At 39.1% G+C, this 21,181-nt stretch overlaps 2 protein-coding genes across 3 annotated transcripts; one reads left to right on the top strand and one right to left on the bottom strand.

Moving 5' to 3' along the window:
* Positions 1-1,246: 1,246 nt before the first annotated feature.
* Positions 1,247-12,841, top strand: twf1a (twinfilin actin-binding protein 1a). Its single transcript, XM_055032793.1, has 9 exons — positions 1,247-1,354; positions 3,582-3,662; positions 3,809-3,987; positions 5,342-5,437; positions 5,525-5,629; positions 8,018-8,143; positions 10,303-10,453; positions 10,618-10,739; positions 11,606-12,841. The coding sequence occupies exons 1-9, from the start codon at positions 1,330-1,332 to the stop codon at positions 11,774-11,776; spliced, it is 1,056 nt and encodes a 351-aa protein (XP_054888768.1). The 5' UTR covers positions 1,247-1,329; the 3' UTR covers positions 11,777-12,841.
* Positions 12,842-19,044, bottom strand: irak4 (interleukin-1 receptor-associated kinase 4). 2 transcript variants are annotated; one of them, XM_055032779.1, is made up of 11 exons: positions 18,571-19,044; positions 18,354-18,499; positions 17,960-18,124; positions 16,837-17,045; positions 16,703-16,767; positions 16,500-16,614; positions 16,318-16,427; positions 15,633-15,819; positions 14,351-14,413; positions 14,083-14,247; positions 12,842-13,385 (listed from the first exon to the last, which is right to left on the bottom strand). In XM_055032779.1, the coding sequence occupies exons 1-11, from the start codon at positions 18,729-18,731 to the stop codon at positions 13,335-13,337; spliced, it is 1,437 nt and encodes a 478-aa protein (XP_054888754.1). In that variant the 5' UTR covers positions 18,732-19,044; the 3' UTR covers positions 12,842-13,334. The 2 variants fall into 2 exon arrangements, with proteins under 2 accessions (XP_054888754.1, XP_054888745.1); XM_055032770.1 differs by having other exon boundaries at positions 16,837-16,997; positions 18,571-19,042.
* Positions 19,045-21,181: the final 2,137 nt, after the last annotated feature.

A 21,181-nucleotide genomic window follows, 5' to 3' on the forward strand; every position in this document is an offset into this window, starting at 1 on the left:
TCAGTTTGTAGTTCAAGGTTCTCTGTTTCTCTCTGAGGGAATCTTTTCATCTGTCTGTATTTTCTTTTTACCTTCAGTGCACATTTGTTCTTTTGTAGCATCTTGAATGAATTATCTTCATGCCATCTGTCTCTCATCAGTTTTTTCATCAACACTTTGTGTCAGATCCTGAATTCTTTGTTTTTTGCATAAATCTCAGCGATGTAAGATCTCTGTCTCTGTCTAAATGCCAGATCTCGCCTGTATTAATGTCTGATATAGTCTTTTTTGTCTTTGTTTAAATCTTTCATTGTCCCTGTTTAAAGTCCTGATCCGTGATCTCTATTTCTCTCTATAGTCAGAATTCTGTCTATACAATTTTTTTTAAGTACAGTTTTTCTTTCTGCTTTCTATCAAGGTTGTTTTGAAAATACTTGCAAGATACAGTAGGCCTAAATATGTTTCACTAAGTACTTAACAAACAAATGGCTTCCACCAAGATAATTATGTAAAATATGGTGATTTATTGTCTAATAAACATATATACATATATGCTTTGAGCTCAAAGTCTGAGAGGCTTTTTCTCTATCAAATATACTACTTATTTTGGTCTCTTTTTTAATGGAAATATTGATGTTGATGAGGCTTTCTCCAAAATGATAAACTTCTTCGACCTAAAAAGCTTCACTGTTGAAAATGAGCAGCTGACATTCACAGATTAAATTGAAATAAATTCCAGTCCAACTTTGGGAAAAAAAATCCTAACTTCGGAAGATGTGCTTTCAACTGAACAGAGCTCTTTGGTTCCTCTTGTGTCAGGACGTGGAAGTGGAAGCTGCAGGATCTTCAGAACAAACAGGTCATGATGCCAGGCCCACTGATTATCCCTCTGTCTGGACACAGGATCAATCTGATCAGTTTAAAAGCAAAAATTAATAGCTGTATGCCAGACATGGAAAACCGGGATGCACGACTCCATGCCATGATGTCCAGAAGTCAGGTTTTATGGTGTCTGCTGGTGTCAACAATGCCAGCCAGTAATGTAAGCTGAGCGAAATACAGCTTTATTTTGTAGCAATTCAAGTACTACCCAGCTTTTGTTGCTTTAATAGAACACTTTTTATTTATTTATTGTTTTTTCTCTGATGTCACCAGACGGGCTCCGTAAATACCTCATTTTTTCCCCCGTTTCCCGTAAATAAGTAAGTGAGTAAATCTCCTTAAACAGGCGGTAGGTCACGTGACTCCCGCAGACTCGGGGCGGGTCTCTCCGTTATAATTCACTTCCTGCTTCTTCTCTTCGCTCTCGCCTGGTCAGCTGCTTCACTCCTCTGTCCGACGACAGGCACAATGTCACATCAAACGGGCATTCAAGGTAGGGGTTATTTCTCATTTCGGTGGCTCGCCTTTTGTCCGCTCCGCCGTGTGAATGTGAAGCCGAGCTTTGAGCGCCCGGCGCTGGTTCGTTGCCATGAGAAGCTAGCGTCAAGTTAGCTGGTCTGTCCCGGCTAGTTAGCCTAGCTAGCTCCAGTGATTTGAGCGACCAGCTGTGCCGCTCTGGATTTTAGGAGGTCTTATTTCCGAGCGTTTTGCCTCTCTGTAGCCGAGCCACAGCATTTTTCCTCTCAAAGTATTTCCCGACGCCGCTTCGAGGTAATTTTATATGCATTTTTCATCATCAAACTGAAACCCTGTGAGGTTAGTTTGGGCTCTGAATCAATGGACGACGCCTTCATCTAAAGTCACTGCCGGTCTGCAACCTGTCAAGGCTCCAGTCATTATCTGAATTGCACGGACATTATGCAGTGTTGATGGAAACCTTTCGGGTTGGGCGTGACCTCCTGCTGCACAAGATGCCTACGCAGGTACTTTGTTTAGTCTGCATTCAGAAATGTATCTGCAAGACAGATACATCGTGTTATAGACGAGTGTTTTTGTGATCTGCAGCTGGCTAATAGAAATGCTCTGATTTACCACAAAGTGAAGCTTATTCCCATCCCAACTATGCTCTGTTAGGAGAAACCTATTATATAACCCCTATAGCACATAAATATCTGACTCATTCAATAAAGGCATTGATAAAGTACCTGTTGGTAACAGGAAACGGATGTTACACACATTTGTCTGCCACACAAACTTGTATCAATAAGAGTTGGTGAACCTCTCGGTGAACCTGTGTTTCTGCATTAGTTATGCTGTTCGAATAACATTTAAACAAATCACCTGGATTTGCACTTGAAAGTCGTTGAGAAGCTGGTTTTTAAAGTAACCTGTTGACCTCTGTGCTTGGAAATAGGTCAAAGGTGTTAGGCTGACAGTAGGCATGAACGTCTCGCACAGTACGACTACTACGTTGCGTGAAATATAACACAATTTCAAGGAATTGGCACAAAATTTAAACCGCGTACAACATGATCTACTTACTTAAACAGAAAAGTCATAATTAAAACTAGTACGTCTAAGGTTCGTTATGTTATTAGTTACAACATGTCTGATAGTCATTATTTTAATACAGAGGACTTTAGTAAAACTCTAGGATCGCCTGCTAATCCTTGTATTTTTCAAGCAAATCTGCTTATTGTGTAAAATAAGGCTGCTCTAAGGGCAACGGAAGCGTAACAAACTGATATAAGCAGGAAATATCTCCTTCAGTGAAATTGACCTTCCTTATAAGTGAAGGTGTAGCAGCTCCCCAGCACTTGAATTACTCAGTCAGTCTCGACGGGTGAATTTAGCGTTTTATTCTCTTTGACGAAGATCAACCATGATCGTCGCAGTCACCACAATTACCCCTGTCACAGTGAAAACCAAAACATACACAAATATTACAATACATAACATAAACTAATAATCCAAACAACAAAACAAAACGTGCCTCGCTGCTTTCACTCGGGAACACTAAGTGTTGATTTCTTTGTGCCAAACACATCTTGGCAGTTCAAGTCATTCATTGGCACAATGATTCTACCAGCTTTTATAGGACTTACTCTCATTAGCTATGGCAGCCTGTGAGGTACATACAAAACATTACAAAGTGCAAATACCATAAAACAAAACAATGCTAATCAAAACTAACATCTATAAACAATCTCCAACATTCTTAATTTAGAAAATTCACTTTGAATAATATACTTTAGTATACAAATTTAAATAATTTGCTATTTATTTTAAATAGCTCACTGTCCATTACACAAGGCACAACTGAACACAAGAAATTTGTGGCATTTGTTTAATCGAAGTTAAAGTCAGTAAAAAGAGTACCGGTATTATAGAAAGTTTTTTTTGTGTATTTTAAAACAATGGTGTGCGTTGATACTGAACGATGCCTGGTTTTCATTTATTGAGCTTCAACATAGATTTGTGTATGAGCGGTCATTCATGGTGGCAAACTGTTGACTGCTTTAGTCTGTGTATTGTGCTCAATACACAGACTAAAATGAACCATTTGGTCTCAGACTTTAATGCACTTTAATTGGACTAATCAGTCTTTTGTTTATCTGATGGCTTGAATCAGACTTTGAAAACCAATAACCAGACTAGACTGTCCCTTTCAGCACAGTTTAGCTTTTTTCTAAACAATGTCTTTTCCATCTTTTTCCAAGCGGGGAACGACGTGAAGGAAATCTTTGCCAATGCCAGGAGCGGAGACCAGTATCGAGTCCTGAAGATCATCATCGAGGATGGTAAGCAGAGAACCTTGCATTTGTTTACAACCTTTTGTGCCAATAAAAGCCTGAACTCACCCCTCTGCCCAAAGGTTGTGTGTCTGTGTGAGAGAAAGAAATCTGTGCAGTGCTTACATTTCAGCCTGCACACATCTGTCTTCCAGAGCAGCTGACACTGGGCGGCACCAGGAAAGCATCCAAGAAGTGGGATCAGGAATACGATTCCTTAGTGCTGCCACTTCTGGAGGATGCCGTGCCATGCTATATTTTGTACCGTCTGGACTCCACTAACAACCAAGGCTACGAATGGATCCTCCTCTCCTGGTCACCAGACCACTCTACTGTAAGACAGCCGCGCCTGCTGCCTTTAATGACTAGCTTTCCATTCTTTGCAGCATTTGTTGTGCTCTGGTTTGGGTATAAGATGGGTGGAGTTGACCGCATTAAAGCAGCCAGCCTGCGCGTGATTTCATACCTTCTTAGTCTTAAAAGCTAAATATGGCTTGATCATGGTATTTTTCTAAATAACAGGCTACTTTGCCTTTTTTTTTTTTTAAGTGATTCTTTCAGTTTGTAGGGTGATATATTTGGTCCGGTGAGTTTTTGGCTACTGACTCAAGCATAATAAACTTGTCCCGATTTTGTTTCATTTAGACATCACAGGGGAACATTATGTTTCCATAGCGGTGGAAAGGAACGTTATGCAGTTTGAAGATGCAAGGTGCAAATGTAACTGTAGCTCTTTGAGTGCAAAGTGAAACTGTTTTGAAACTCCCATCTGGAGTCACAAAGTTGAGCTTAACATTCTTGTCCCTGAGCATAAAGTGTCAGGTTGAGGCTTGCCTACAAGTTGCTTAATCTTTTCTCAACCTGCATGTGCATGAATGCTGCAGATTTTACTGACCTGGAATCGTCTGTTTTCACTTTGGGTATATCCATCAGGTCAACCACATGCATAGAGCTTAAACTCATTATTTTGATGACAGAGAAATTTGCCTGAGTAGTTCAAAACTCTTGGCCATTGTTTTCAGCGGTGTCTTCATGAGGGCTTGCCTTTTTTGTTTTTCCACTACAGAAACTGAAGTAGTAAACTATTTTATAAAGCTGCAACCAGGGTAGCAATCTTGATTAATAAAACTATGCATGAATGACTTTACTGTCACAAAACAAAAGTGGTAGTTTTAGTAATTAGTGCAGTGCCTTTTTGATTTTTTTTTTAAGGGCGTGTCCAGAACCTAAACTGGATGTTTGGAGTAAATTGCACTGAATAAATCACTGAGTTAGTCAGTGTTTACATTTAAGAATCTTAATTTTAAGAGGTCTTGCTACATCTTCCATGGGTCTTCAGTTAAATTTAGTTCTGTTTTATTTTTTGTTATGTTTTATTGTAAATATTTGCTGAATTTGTTTTAGTTTTTTTGTAAAATGTGTCATTTTATGTTTGACCAAAACAATGATGGGAGTGGAACTCACAAATGCTGATAAATTTGTGGATTCCCTCCCATCATTGTTTAGATTGTGTTACATTTAGCTTTTATCAGTCATTATTCTTTTTCTTTGCTGTTTAATAGCCCTAAGAAAAAATAGAAATTGATCAGATTAAAAGAACAAATTAAAATTAGTTTTGGATAGAGAAATCCTGATCTCAACCAAACTTTTCATAATAATAAAAACATTTAATGCTTTTATTTTTCCAGGTGCGACACAAAATGTTATATGCTGCTACCAGGGCGACACTGAAGAAAGAGTTTGGAGGAGGGCACATTAAGGACGACCTTTTTGGTACCACAAAGGTTTGTCCTTGAACCACACATGAAGTTGTTTATTATTTTCTTCTTTTTTTTTTTTTTATAAATTTGTAAATGTGGTTTTGTTTGCAGGAGGATTTGAACTTCAGTGGTTACAAGAAATATCTGACCTCACAGGCGGCTCCTTTGCCCCTCACTGCTGCAGAAGAGGAACTGAGACAGATCAAACTAAATGAGGTAAACACCAGAGAGACCGATTCACACTGCGAACACACAAAATCTTGCCAGGTATTTTTCTTAATCCTAATGCATGTATCTTAGTACACTTGAAATGAGACAAAACAAATTTTTCAGCAGGGTATAGGAGCTTGTTTTAAGTCAATTATTCCTTTCTGGGTCAGTATTGTGTGTTTTGCTGGCATAAAGTTCCATTTTATATCACAATTAACTATGTAAACTTTAATTGTTATAAAAATCATAAATATATGAAAAATTACTTCAAAGAAACTTTACTTTTTAATTTAACTCTTTAAAATTGGGCCTCTGTATCTTTAAAAACTCCTTTTTCCAAAATCTTGCATGCAGGCACATGGCTTCTCTTATTAACCTTTTAGCAATGTTTTTATGAATGTTGTACAAAGAAGTAGCTCATATGAGCTCAGCTGATGTGCAGCTCCAGCAGGTGTTTGCTAATTTCTGCTGGCTAGTCTGAAGGAGCTGAGTGGAGAAGACTCGGGGAGGGGTGGTCTGTGAGGTGGAAGCTCGGGAATTTAGAAACGCAGCTCCAAGGAGCTGCATTTTAAAGGCAGAGCTCGGTCCTCCCAGTGTTTTGCACAGCTGAATGGTTACCATGGGGGATTAAAATATTTCTCAAACATGCATGAAAGAATCAGAGCAACACTCCAGGTATGTTCTTAATGAGGAAATAACATAATTACATCATGTAAAGCTAATAAAAGTTGATCTTTGCATAATACTGCCCCATTTAGTATTGATGAAAATGTACTAGTTTTACTGGCAGATTCTTTCACTCATGTCCTCCAATGGGAAGTAGAACCTTCAAATCAATATGAACAAATTACTGACTTTGAAACAAGCTCTTATATGTAGCTGAAAGGCACTTATTTCCAGTCTTCTAAGATGTTTGCACTAGAAACGACACCAAAAATACTTTGTAAGATTTTGTAACTTTTTTTTTTTTGTAACAAAGCATCTGCTGGACAGCACTTATATACAAGGACATAATGCAGTGCTCTTGTCCAGACTAGCAGGTGCGGTTTAATCTGTTTTTTTTTTCAAGTCTAAAAGGAAACGCCACTCACTGTATCATCTTCACATTCTAGGCTTCAGTGGTTGAAAATAACTGCTTAGCTCAGCCTGCAGCAGCACTCCTCCTCCTAATCGCATCTCCTGTGTGATGTGAAACCCTGTCCACCCCCCACAACCAGAATCTAGCTGGGTGAAAGTATCAATGAAGGCCAGCGATGCAGGCCTTTCGAGCACACAAGGTCAGCTGCATTGCAAGTGTGCAGATGCTGGCCTGGCAGTATCAAACGTGCTGATGGGCTAGAACAGCAGGATGTTGGCAGAGATCACTCTCATTAAGGCTTTTACAGCTCACACCCTTGTCTCTATTGAAAAACAAAAAGTGCAGATACCCAGTAATAGGGCTTGTTTAGCCGAATCAAAAAAGAAAAAGGGGCTGAAGAAGATGCCGTTGAGAGTCCAAAACTAAATCTGACCTCAAGTATGCAAATGTTGAAGCTCTGCAGTGGAGAGTGGTTTCATTCTAGGGAACAAGTGAGCTCTGTCGTCGTGCTTTGCCTTTTGTTGTGATAAGAAAGATGAATGCAGTAATGTGATACTGCTGACGTACTTGTGTCTACTTACCTCGCAGACTTAAACCTTCACTGCCTCTACAGTGGGAAGTTTAGATCAAGGTTTAGACTTTTGAGTCGTCTTCACTGAATTAACAGCATTTTCTAATTGCTGCTTTCCCAGCCTGCTGCATAAAAAACAGCTCTCTTCCTTGCCATATATGGAACTGTTTGTAGTGGCAAAGCCTCTCTTCAGAGGACTGTCAATTAAAAACTGCAACACAAATGGGAAGTGAGGTTTTTCTGCTGGTCCCGTTCAACCAGCTGTTGAAGGAAAATGAGAAGTCGTTAGTCTGTGCTATCCAGATGCAAAAGCTTTAAAAAGTATTTATCGTTTGCCTTGACTTTTTACCAGGCAGATGGGTAAAGGAACGCGCAGTCCTGACTGGAATGTGAAGTAGCTGCATTTGTGCTCAGTCATGTCTGCGAGGCTTTCCAATTTATAGGACCAGACCTCTAAAAATAGATGCAATCCATCAGTGTAATCCTTTCTGCATTTTCAAGTTCTCCATTTGATTTGCTAAAGGCGCCTTGTCGCTTCCAATACAGACTCCTCATCTGTTATCAGAGTGCGTCAGCTTTTAGACCGGATGGTTCACCAGTTTACTGTGTTTTTTAAACTTGAACACATAATAACCCATCTAATGAAATTTGTTCAGTTTTAAAGTGTTTGTTGTACAATCATTTAGAAATTGAGGTCGAAGCCAAATTATCGGCAGCTCTTCCCATTTGTTCGCGTTGTGTTCAGGTCCAGACGGACATCAGTGTGGACACCAAGCAGCAGACTCTGCAGGGAGTTGCCTTCCCCATTCACAAAGATGCTGTTGACGCTCTGGCACATTTTAAGGAAAAGAAAATCAACTATGTGCAACTGGTGAGTTCCTAACAGAAAACAATGTCCAGCTAAAGTGGTCATGCCTCTCTTTCACATTTTTGTGATGCGATTGTTATTACTGTCCGTTCTGCTTTTGCAAAACAGTTTAAGCTCAGTCGGCTCAGACGGTTAGCATCTGTTAACAGGGCTCTTTGAGGTTGCTAAATTAGGGCTGTCACGATTATTAATACTGCAGGACAATAAATTATCCCAGTAATTATTGCGATAAATGACAATGTTTTGAGGCCATTTTCAAGTATTGATAGCGGTATGATATTGCAAGTTTTTTTTTTTTTTGTCTCACACAAACTAATTTTGCAAACAACAGTCATCACTGGAACTGGAAAATATTTTAAATATAGAAAAAAAAGAACTGGAACCGTAAATAAAATGGATGGTGAGATCTGTGTGAATAAAGTTACCCTTCAAAAAAATATGAATCATAAGAATTAAAATTCTCCTCCGAATTTTGATTTATCATGTGATTAACTGATTAATCGCATATTGCTACATGCTTAGCCACAGACTCTCCAAACTTTGACTAGGCCACTTCAGATCACGACTATCCTTAAATCTGAGTCATTTATTATATTATTTAATTCCACAATAGCTTATTGTTTTATTTTTTCCCTCATCCTGCTTTGAACTACTCAGCAACTTTATCCCTGACTTATCTGTTCCTGGAGCTCTGTGAAGCAGTTTCTTTGTTTTTCTCCACTCATATTATCTTACAAACCTCAGAGGCTCTCTTAGAACGGTTGTATTATCATGTTCCTTTCACTTCACAAATATTGCTTTTTTTTGGTTCTGGTCTATCAGGAAAAACCCTCAAAAATACTGAGATAAGAAGATAAGAGTTCAATGGTGAAGAACATTTCTGCAAGAAACATTAAGTGTATTCCAACAGTGAACTTGCTTCTTAAATACCTCTCACTTTTGTTACCTTATAAACAGAAAGAAGCATTGCTGGTCAGAAGCTGTTTTTGCTCTTTTTTTACAAACACAATGAGTCAGTCTGTTTTTCTTCTTTTTTGTTGTTGTTAAAAAAGCCTTTGTTTCATTGCTCATTAAAATTCAGTGTACCCATGGCTCTGATTAGATCAGTCCAAAGTACAAAGGAATAATTGAAGCCTGTTATTCTGTGATCTTCAGAGGCAAACAGTTAGGTCTTAGATTTGTTGTTGTTGTTATTATTCTATTAAAACAATTCTCCTGACCATAACTTAGTTAAGCATTTCACTCCAAAGAAAAGGTTTCATAAGTGGTGTTTAATTGACATTTCTTGGGTTTTAAAATTCAGTTTAATTGGTTCGCTCTGTAGGGAAAATAAACATAAAGCTACGTGAGCAAGCTGTGAGAACTTTCCACCTTCAGTCTGTTTAAAAGTTTTCTTTCATTTTTGACCCACCACAGTTTGTGTGTGAGCCTAGCCGAAGGCAAGCTCCTTTTTGTACTCAAACATGTAACCAAACACAAACACGCACGCACACTCTGCACCCTGGATGCTCCTGCAAAAACATTTAATATAATTTACCATTCAGGAATAAACTGACTGGCATGTAAATAAGCAGTAGAAAACCAGTTTGAATGCAAATAACATCTGATCGTGTTGTGTGTGTTCGTGTTCTGCCGTCCTGGATGGGCCACCCAGAACAGAAAGCAGGCTACAGATGTTAATTCTCTCAATATTGAAGTTTGCGATGAAAAGAGGAAGAGGACGATGAGGAAATGGACTGTAGACACACAGCAGTCTGAAGACACCTATTTTTGTTTTTTTTCTAGTAACCTTGTCAACAGAGCTCCAGTTTAGGAAATTGTGTTTGCTCATACTTTTTGCAAAAAATCTTTTACCCTTTGAAAAACGATTTCCCCTTAACAAGTTGCACATTTGGAAGGAAAATCCACTTAGCAGTTCTGTTCATTAAAAACACTTTTTGGTGGAAGCTGTATGATCACCCGGGATGGATTCTCCCTCACCGGAAACACGAGACAGAGAGATGTCAAAATGAGATTCTTTCGCCAACACCACCAAACTGGTCAACATCCGCTTCAGCCAGCTTCACCTCAGTCCTGCTTTTTTTTGGTTACCGTCACCTTTTTTTTTTTTTTTTTTTTTTTTTACATCAAGTATAACCCCTTTTACCTTCCTCTGTCAACAGAAAATAGATGCTGAAAAGGAAATGATTCGCTTGTGCAGCACTGAGCCAACCGAGTTGAAAGACCTGCCAAAGAGAGTCCCCAAAGATTCTCCACGTTACCACTTCTTCCTGTACAAACATTCCCATGAAGGCGACTACTTGGAGTCTACAGGTACACTGTTCTTTACACGTTGCCGTTGTATTTAGGGCAACACTTTCTTTGACGGGTTGTGAATAATGCACCATCATAAACTTGACATAACACCTGTCAAATAAAATGTTACCGTATTTAGTTTAGTATCTTTTTGGCCCTAATGTCCTTTTTCTCTTTTGCAGTCTTCATTTATTCTATGCCAGGGTACAAGTGTAGCATCCGAGAGAGGATGCTGTATTCCAGCTGCAAAAATAACCTGATTGACATGGTGGAAACCAAACTGCAGATTGAGATCGAGAAAAAGGTGAGAGATGAAGATATCATAATAAACACTTGAGCTAATCTGTGTTTGATTCATAGGTCCTATACATTATTAGAGTTAAGCTTCCACACTTTGCTATAAATTCAAATTTCCAGTTGTCTCTTTTCTTTTAGCTTAATTTATAAAGTGCAAAAGTATAAATTTATGGCAGATAGTGCTACAGTCGATAAGCTTTAAATATGGCTAAACTAGACAAGATGCCAGATGAATAATAGATGGGATGGAAGAACATGCTGAAAGATTTTATTTATTTAGGCAGTAGAACAGAGAAATGGAAATAAAACTATTTTTCTATACTCTATTTTTGCCCAAACGAAAAGGTCAAGAATAGAGTAAGAGACGAAGTCTGTCTCAATAATGTATACATAAATACTATGTAAATAAATGATTGTTTTCCATTTTAAAAAATTGACCCTTCATTAGTGAAATAAATATGAAAACTACATTGATATAATTTTATATAACTGCATTGATTAAAGCAGTTACGGGTGAAGTTGGATATTTTTAAATTAACCAATAGCTGATTAAATCATAATTGAAATGTAAATTTACTTTTAATAATTCAGTTCAACATGTAAAACGCCATATAGATTGATCAGAAGGATCTGACTATTTCAAGCATTCATATTAATAATTATGACTTCCAGCTAAAAGAAAATCTAAATTTACTGCCTCTGAAAATGAGCCATTACCATGAAAATTAGTTGAAATGAAAACTTGAAACAAATCAGCAGGAGAGCTGAATTACTCCTTTGTTGGATTCTGAACAGCTTGAAATGGCAACTCCACCTATTTATAGACTGATACTGGCTTGCCAGGTATTATTATTTTTTTTTTTCCTCTCACAGTTGGAAATTGAAGATGGGGCTGAACTAACAAGCGAGTTCCTGTACGCCGAGGTGCATCCCAAGCAGCACGCCTATAAAGAGCGTTTTGCCAAGCCCAAAGGCCCAGCCGGTAAGAGGGGAGGTCGCCGAATCACCCGGCCACCCGGCGAGGGAGAGGAGGAGGAGGATTAAAACACACCTCAGTATCACCTCCACCCCACACACCCCCACCCCATACGTGTTCCACAGTGGAACATCCCTGTGATGGGTGACGAAAAAATTGTATTTGACGTTTGTTTTGTTAATGTGTTTGTTTTTTCTTTTCCCAACAACCTCAATTTTTTCTCACCACGTTACCCAACTATGCACGCCAAGGAGAACTGAGCAAATGACACCTTTCAGACGTTCCATTTGTAGCTCGCCAAATGGAAATGCGCATCTTAACACACTCACAAGCAGCTTAACTATAATTCACGGAGGCCCAAATAAAAGTTGAGGTATTCTCTTCATGGTCAGCTCTGACACTTAATGAAAACAAAAAACTTCCAAGCACGACTAGTGTGAACTCGCGCCAATATAGAAACAATGCTTTTTTTTGAGTTCATATTCTAATTCCTAAATATCATTCCTTAAGTCTGTGTCAATAATTGTTTTTTTTTTTGTGTGTGTTTGTCTCCTACTGTTTGCACAACGAGGTGCTCCAAAGCTGAAAAAGACCCGAATTATTCCCACGTTGTCGACTCCATTTGTTTTAACAGTGCATTTTTATAAAGACGAAATTCCTTCTTTTTGATATAACTGTGGTTTACATGGGGGAAAAAAAATCATCTGCTGAGAAACTTATTTTTCTATGCAAGTGCTGTAAATGTACATATTGTAGCTGTGATGCTCTATGATTAAGAAGCGGTCTGTTTTTGGTGATTGTCGGTGTGGATTTCAGTGGAAAGACCGGGCTTCCAGAAATATTCCATCTATCTTGTACATCTCGCATTTCACCGAGAGGAAGCAAATAAAAACCTGGTTCCCACAGAGGAAGGAATGCCAAACTCTTATCGGATAGAAAAGGGAATACTACCTTGACGGAAACATTGCCTCATCCACTGGTCTGCTGATTAATATTCGTTCACCACATGTGAAGGGGAAAAAAAATCCCTTTATATTCATTGTCATTAGAGAAAATGAATAATGTTTGTTCTTCTTTGTTTTCTTACAAATCTTTCTTTTAAAGATGAAAAATAAAATATTTAAATCAGACAATTTTGGTCCATTTTTTTATTTCTTCAAAAATAAAACTTCTTTTTACAGCACATAAAAATTTAGCCTGTAAATTAAAAAAAAAATAAAACATTTAAGTATGTCCTCACACTTTTCTTCAAACTCATATCCTCCAAATAACTTTAAAAAGTCATTGATGTGATTCTGTGGATGGGAAGGATCTCCAGTAGCAGTCAGTCTTGCAACGAATCTGGCGATGCCTCTTACTGGAGCTGTTGCTATAAGATGAACTTATGACATGCTAATGGATAAATATCTGTAGCAGAGCTGATATGTCCTGTTGGTAGTCCTCTTCAAATTTTTATGAATATAAATACAGAAAGGAAAGATGCTTAAATGCTGAATCTCTTTCTTTCAGTCAAAGAGACTGAGGTTTTTATTTTAGAAACAAGGAACTTTCTAAAGTCAAAAAGCTGAAAACTTGTCATTCTTTACTTTGGAACAGAGGCAGTGTGAGCCTCTTGTTTCCCTCTGCCTACGATTCCAACAAGATGCTTTTGATGACACTGTGAATCTCTGAAACAACCTGCAGATAAAAAAAACAAACAGAATTTTACTTTAAAAAGCTGCAACAGCTAAAGCAGCAGAAGTGTTTTGTGTTTTATATTCAAAGCATATTCATATTCAAAGCCTTACAAAATAATTCAAACCTCTCACTTTGCATTTTGTCACATTGTAGTCATAACCTTTACTGAAGTTTGATATTGTATGCAGATGGTAACACATAAGAATGAAATGATAAGTTTTCAAAATTCAAATCAAAAATCTGAAAACTGAAATGAATTTGTAGTGATCCCCATTCACTCTGATATTCCCAAAGAAAATCCAGAGGAACCAAATGCCTACCAAATTAGTAAACCAAGTCCCACTGCTTAATTTATTCTCTGCCTCTCTTTGAAGGAGATGTAGAGATTCATTGCTCTTCATCTCGTGTAAAGACTCGCCGTTGGGGTTCCTGAAGAATGACAACCCTAAATGTACAGCGAGAGCGACACCGGAATGGTTTCAGGTCAAAAACAACATGACCACAGGGGAATACGGAGTTGGGAGCATCATGCTTCAGGGAAGTGCTTTGCGCAAGGTAGAAACTGAAGAAACTTTTAGATTTTTGCTGAGGCAAATGAGATCAGTGCATAACATCGGCTTCACGTGTAAGTATCGGCCGATCTCCCAAAAATAAGGAAACTGGCGCCCATAAATCAGCGCAACCCTACTGAAGGTACCTGTTTGATGAACGGCCGCCTGTTTTTTCTGTCGTCCAAGCAGTTGGATGCCAAGCAGTAGATGCTCTCCACCTGGCTCAGCTCCCAGTCTGTCATCTTCCTGTCCAAAAACTGCTCCAGGGTCAGATCTTCGTCGTCATCATCGATGTCGTCCCTGATATCCATCTACGATGGGGCAGAAGGGAAAGACGGACTGAGGTTTTTATTTTAGAAACAAACTGAGAGCAGCTTGTTTCCCGCTAAAGTAAAAGCCTTGTGCACAGCTTACCAGGAACTGGGGCTCCTTGTTTTCATCAGCTGGCGGACGTCCAGACAATATTTCTAACAGCACCTGTAGACACCAGAGCCTTGAGGTTAATTACACGGCTCTGGGCAACAGGCAACCTCTATTTCCTTTCCATGCGCTCCACATCTCCAACCAGAACAGCCCTACTCCCACAGCTGTTCAGATTGAAAAAAAAAAAAAAGATAGTGAACAATACAGCCACTGGCATCCCTCAGAATGAAAAAGGAGGAACTTCCCCAGCAGGAAACTCCATTTTACTCATGCTGTACATCCACTTTTAAATGAAATTACGTTCACTAACCTGGGAAAGCTGCTTATGTATGTATGTACACGGCCTGCCTGGTACGCACTTTTTTACATGACAAACAGAAAGAGCCCTGAGGTACCAGTTTCTACAGGATTCACAGTCTGTAAATCCTAAGAGAATCTGTACAATAAGAAAGGGGGGGGGGAATGTAATTTCAGATAGATGCAAGGAAAAACACAATGAGACCACCAGCACAGCACCACCATGAACTGAAATAAGAGTGAGCCACAACTTTTTTGGACTATGAAAGTGTACACTTTCAGTTCTTTGCTTTCGGGACATGAAAAAAATGACCTAATCTTTACCAGGCTTCAAAATGACTCAGATCTAAGAAGAATCTCTGGACGCACAACAAGAGGGTCCACTTTCTTGTGGACGACTTGTTATTAATTAAACAAACAAAAAAAAAAAAAAAACACAAATGTAATTAATAGTCAATAGTAATCTGTAGGTTTGTAGATTATTTGTTCCACATTCTATTTGGGCTGAGCTTCAGACTCTGATTGGGAAACTGTAACACCATGATAGTTTTTGCCTTTTCAGTAACTCTGTTATGGATTTGCTGCTGTGTCTGGGTTCGTTGTCTTGCCGCTGTTGGACTGATGGCCTCATGTTTGACTCAACTCTGTGCCAGACAGAGGAGTTCATGAAACTCTGACTCAACTGCGTCACCTGACGTATAAATCTCACAGATGTCTTGCATGCCTTTTTAATGCACGCCATTAATGTGACTGCACATCACCACTAAATACTGAGTATGTAGTCGGTGAAAAGAATCTGGACTTGATTATTCAAGTTAAACTACAGATCTTTGAAGTTTCCCAAAAAATAAAACAAAATAAAATATTGCTTAGTTTGCCCTCTAAACCAGCCTGTAGTTTGCCAATTCAACAACCTTCGGTCAAGAGGTAAAACGAAGTTGTATTCCCTTTGTGCATGTGTGTGTCCAAAGCGTACCACTCCGAAGCTGAACACGTCAGATTTTGGGGTGATCTGTCCCCTCAGGGCCTCAGGAGCCATGTACGCACGGGTCCCCACGACCCTCTCCGTCATCATCGTCGTAGACGTGTGCTTGGCCGACGCTCTCGTCAGCCCAAAGTCAGAGATTTTCGCCACAAAGTTCTCATCCAGCAGGATGTTTGCACTAAGAGGATTAAACAAATAGGAGTCACAATGAGCAAAGAAAAAAAAACATCTTAGCTTTTGCTCGAGTTGAAGAAAGACAGTACAGATTTGTGATGTTTATTGTTATGAGTTGGGAGAACGATGCAGTGGATTGATAAAGTACTGATGCTATTGAACGTTTTTTGCACTTTGCCAGAACCATAAGCTATGATGTGTTTAACCAGGATTTTATGCGACAGACCACTGCAACGTACTGCATAATTGTGAAGAAGGTAACATCTATGTATTGCATTTTACAAATCTTCAATGATAGTAATATATGCAGTCAGAACAAATATCACTGAAGTTTGGGTTTGTCATTTGACAAAATGAGTAAAAGTTCAGAGTACAAATAGTATAAAGCAATGTAAATCTCCAGTCTCAGAATTTAAAGATTGTTCAACTATTATTATATAAAAAAGGAGAAAAGCTGCTATTAGAAGAGATGAATATTACACAAAGATTCCAGTCGTCGCACCTTTTAACATCTCTGTGTACATGATGGTTGCTATGGAGGTACTCCAAACCTTTAGCGGTCCCTTCTGTGATCAAGCACCTCTGTCGCCAGGAAAGAGGAGGACTGCCGTCCTATGTAAACAAAAACAAAAGCTAAATCCTGTGCATGGAGTACCATATCAACTTTTCTCCATGCGTTTTTACCAAGCAGGCGAGTCGATCCAGCAAAGATCCATTGGCCATGAAGGCGTACACGATACACAGTTGCTGCTCATCGCATGAGAATCCAACCATGTCAACCAAGTTCTCGTGTTTCAACCTGTCAGGAAAACGTTTTTATCTTTACCTTTACCTTGATTTAGGAAAACAGAAAGCGTAGCATTTTGCGCCGATGGACACAAACTCACACTTTCAGAGTCTGAATCTCTTGGTTAAACTGATCTTGCAGCTTGTCCAGAGGCATGTCATCCATCTGAAAGGGACATCATATGTTCAGCGTGTGAAACAGCGTGTCCTCTTCTACGTAGGCACTCTCACTTACTGGGTTTAGTTTTTTCACCGCCACAGGTCTGTTGTTCAGGAAGCCTTTGTACACAGTGCCGAAGCCCCCCTCTCCGAGTCGGCTGCCACCGTTTGAGACGGACCGGTCGTCAAAGTTGCCCGTGATCTTCCTCAGCTCGCTGTACATAAAACTGGAGACACCTGACAATGGTTGCACAGAAAGTGGATCAAAGGAGTCACTGCTGCCACCTGCTGGTCAAAAATGTACAGTGTACAACGGTTTGAAGTTGCATGGCCAAAGTTTCTGGTGTTTGTTACATAAACTACAAAAGAAGTTTAGGTGTAGTTGTGTTGCATAACTACTGACTTAAGTGGGGAAATATTCAAAGTACTTCAATAGAAGTTTCTGATTACATCTTGCAATAAAAAACAAGTTTAAAAATAAGACTGAAACTTTGTGCAAGAAGATGTAAAAATGACAGAATGTTGAAAGTATTTTGTTTCTGTTATTGCATTATTTAATTGTTTTTAATTTCACATCCCATGAACTGAAATAAGCACAACAGTAACATCAAACTTCTTCAAGCTGTAAATAAGTCTGAAGCTTAAACCCAACCATGATGCTACAGTGCCTCCTTGCAAAAGTATTCATACCTACAGAGCTTACATTTTTGTCGCATCACAACAAATTTTAATATATTTCATTGTCACATATTATGTGACAGACCAACACAAAAGATGACTATGAAATGGAATTAGAGCAACCATTTAAAAGACAGCGCCCCCACACCACCATACTGCCGCCGCCATGAAAAAGCGTCGGCGTCTTGCACGTAGACCAAAAGGTTTAACCTTTGGACTCAATCTGACCTGGTCACTTTCTTGCACATGTTTGATGCGTCTCCTACATTAGCCTGTGCTAAACTGCTAATGAGATTGCTCGTTATTTTCTTGCAAAAATGTTGTTTTCTTCATCTTGCTTTTCCAAAGCACCAAATTTTTGCAGTTGTGAACTGATTCTTTAAATCTCTGCATTCTCATCCCACTTTGTCAAGTTTGTCTATCCCAAAACGTAGTATAAAAACAAACAGAAGCTCAGAGTGAATAAATTCTTCTGCGAGGTGTTTACAAGTAAGTGTTTGGGCATAAGACTGAGCACATACCTGTGTGTCCTGTTAGGCTGTTTCCACTCAGGACTTGTGTCTCCGGTGCTGCTCCGGCAGGTGGATGCTGACTCTGCATCTCATCCAGTGGTCTGGTTGGAGGGTCTCTGTCGGGAGGTATCTGTAAGGGGAGCGGGAGTGTGTCTGCCGATGAATATTCTCCCCCTGTGTCCAAGAAGATACAAATGATGCTGTGTAAATCGCCACTGTTAAATTATTACGTATTATTACTATTGTAATTACCCAGAAGGAAAATGCTGTGTGATTTGTCACCTAATTCTGCACCAAAAGCTTTGATATAATGTCATTTAGATATGTAGGGTTTACGGTGAAACTTTCAAATGAAGTTGAATAAAAAATGTGAAATTTACAATGTGCAATAATAATTCATTACCAGGTAGCAGGAGACTGGCAGCAGCCAACAAACTGCAGCTCTTCAAAATATCCACCAGTTCTCCCACTGTGCAGTTGGTGGTTCCCCAGTCATTCAGCAGCTCCACGGTGGGACTTTTCCCCTGCGTCACCAGACCCTCAAACCTCCTGAAAACACACAGCGACGGCGTTTAACCCCGTTTCGCAAACGTCACAAACAGTAGCGGGAGCTGACGTACCTGACGTGGAGCAGGGAGTACCGCGGCTCCCCGCTCGGCTTCCGTATGGACACAATCACATCCTTCCACCTGTCCTGAGGGTCCAGAAAGTCGGACAACTGGCGGCGGAGACCGTAGCTGATGTTGCGAACGTAAGTAGCGGAAGTCAAAGACCCACTCATCCCGACAAAGAGAGTTTCTGGTGATATCTGCTGGTTTGGTTTTATTTTGTCATAGTTGACAAAATCATCAACACCATCTCATGAAACTGCGGAGGCAGATAAGAAGCGCGTGAATGTGTTGGCCTTACAGAGAAGGGAAATGTCCAATATTGAGCAACTTCCCCAAACGTAACACAACAGGGCTGGCCCACTAAGAGTCCCACCTATAATGCGGAAATACGCACACAAAAAAAAACCCAAACAAAAAAAAAAAAAAACACGAGTAAAAATTAGACAAAGTCAGAGCTGGCTCTTTAGAAGTAATTTATAAAATAATTACCTCCCTAAATTACTGTTTTTGTTATGGTTTGTGATTAAAGCGGAGAAGAAAGAGAATCGCATGCTGTAACGTTTTAAAGGCAAACCGGTAACAGCGCCCTCTGGTGGACATTACTTGTAACTTCCCTTTTTTCATGTCAAAATGCATTCAGGCAGCAAGAGGTTTAATATAGAAACTAATACGTCTAATACATCTATTTTACAGCGCAAAAAAGAGAAAAAAAGTGGCATATCATCAGAGGCGATTAAATGAGACATACACAATTGCTATGTACAAATTTTGGTATTTTAACAACTAAAATAAAATAAATATAAATGCATAATATGATTTCCTGAGCCACTGCAAGGATTAGTGGGTTTAAAAGTTAAATGGACGGATGGAATATTATAATTGCTCAAATAAATTGAGGCAGAGGAAATGTTTTCCCAAATGAATTTTTAACTGAATCCATTTCTTACTGTATGCACTGTATGGCTGTTAGAACAGAGCAAGAGTTTGTCCTTTTATGGATATTTATTTCAAAAATGTATTTAAAAAAATATGTTTTTAACCCAGTTACAGGATTTGGAGAAATGTTTATTTCTATAGCGAAGACTTATTTTAACTGTGGCCCTTTGTAGAAAAATTTGAGTGATTTTATAGCATCTTGTTCAGACTTTAACATTCCAAAACATTTTTGCAGTCAATTAAGTTGTTTACCAAGCTCTGTGACAAGCATACTTAGAGGAATGCTGAGATTCAGTCGAAAAAAAGTTCACACCAACTGTGAAATGATTTTTTTAATTTTTATTACTCATATGAGACCACGACACATGCTAAGATAATTAGTCGCATTTTTATATCAGAAATTTTTCATGTTTGCTTTCATAACAATAGAGAGTGACATAGATTTATGGTTTGTGTAATTGAAGTCCATGCTGATGACAGGGACCATAAGAGCCTGCTGTATATTATTAAAAAAGCAACATTTTTGTCTTTAATGGGTTTTCTCTTCCTTCAACCCACATGGTTTGATACATAACATGCATTAAAAGTAGAAACTTCTTCATATTTAAATCAACACTTACCTCCCCAGGGGTAATAACTGATGTGAAAAGAAGTTCGGAGGGCGAAGACAAATTATTCAACTCGGTGTCTCTGTATGGAATTGTATGACACAGTAAATACTCAGATGTGATGGTCTGGGAAGTGAGGGTGGGAGCAAGGAGCCCTGCAGTTCAGAAACAAAGGCAAAGGTGGGAGAAGTGCCAGAATGACTCAGTTCAGATGAAAGAAGCTCTGCAGGTGGAGGAAGTTAAACTGGTAACTCACATGATGTCCAGGAAAAACCCCCAAGGGATTCCTCTGGTGTGCTTTGTCCACTGTGTTTTTGGTTTTGTCTCAAATTAGAGCACCTGTTTTTAAGTTTTAGTATAACAAAAACAAATTTTGTACAATAAAAAAAATTATGTCGTTATAATCTATCCAGTATTACAGTATATGAGACCCAGAGGGGTTTTGCTACATGGTTATAGTGGTATCAATTCAAACAAAAGAGGCATTAAGCAATTCCATACTTCAAATTGGAGAGCAAAATAATCTGGTATTATCACTTCCTTGGACATCTGTCTACAAATATTGGTTTTATGGTAGTGTGGCTCCCCAGAAAAGAGAAAACATTTAGCATATATCATACGAAACAAGGATACAGTTGCTCTGATTAATTAATAGTCTTGTCGTGAAGGGTAACAGTTCACCCTGGCTCGTGGGAGGTCTCCCATAGCAGAATCCAAATAAGCAAATGAATGGGAGAACTCTGTTAGGGACAGAGAGGAGCGACAGGGGGTAATGGCACCAAATTGGGGTTCAACAGAAGACCCTGTATGTCCACTGCTGGACACTGAAAGCCCTCTGCAGGGAGTCTCTTCTCACACCGGAACACAGCTCTTCCAAACGTTGGGAGATCCGCCGCATGTTAACAGCTTCAGGGTAATGTTTCATTGGCTTGATTTTTTTTTTTATACATCTGAAGTCATGATAACTCTGATAAATGTAGGCTGTAATTTTCAATCTGACACATAGATGGCAGCCTCAAGCTGCACACAGCTGCCCAACCCAGTATTGCCACATGTTTGAGCGCACAGAACATGGT

The sequence above is a fragment of the Poeciliopsis prolifica genome, unplaced genomic scaffold (assembly GCF_027474105.1).
Source record: "Poeciliopsis prolifica strain line A6 unplaced genomic scaffold, Auburn_PproV2 SCAFFOLD001, whole genome shotgun sequence".
Lineage (NCBI taxonomy): Eukaryota > Metazoa > Chordata > Actinopteri > Cyprinodontiformes > Poeciliidae > Poeciliopsis > Poeciliopsis prolifica.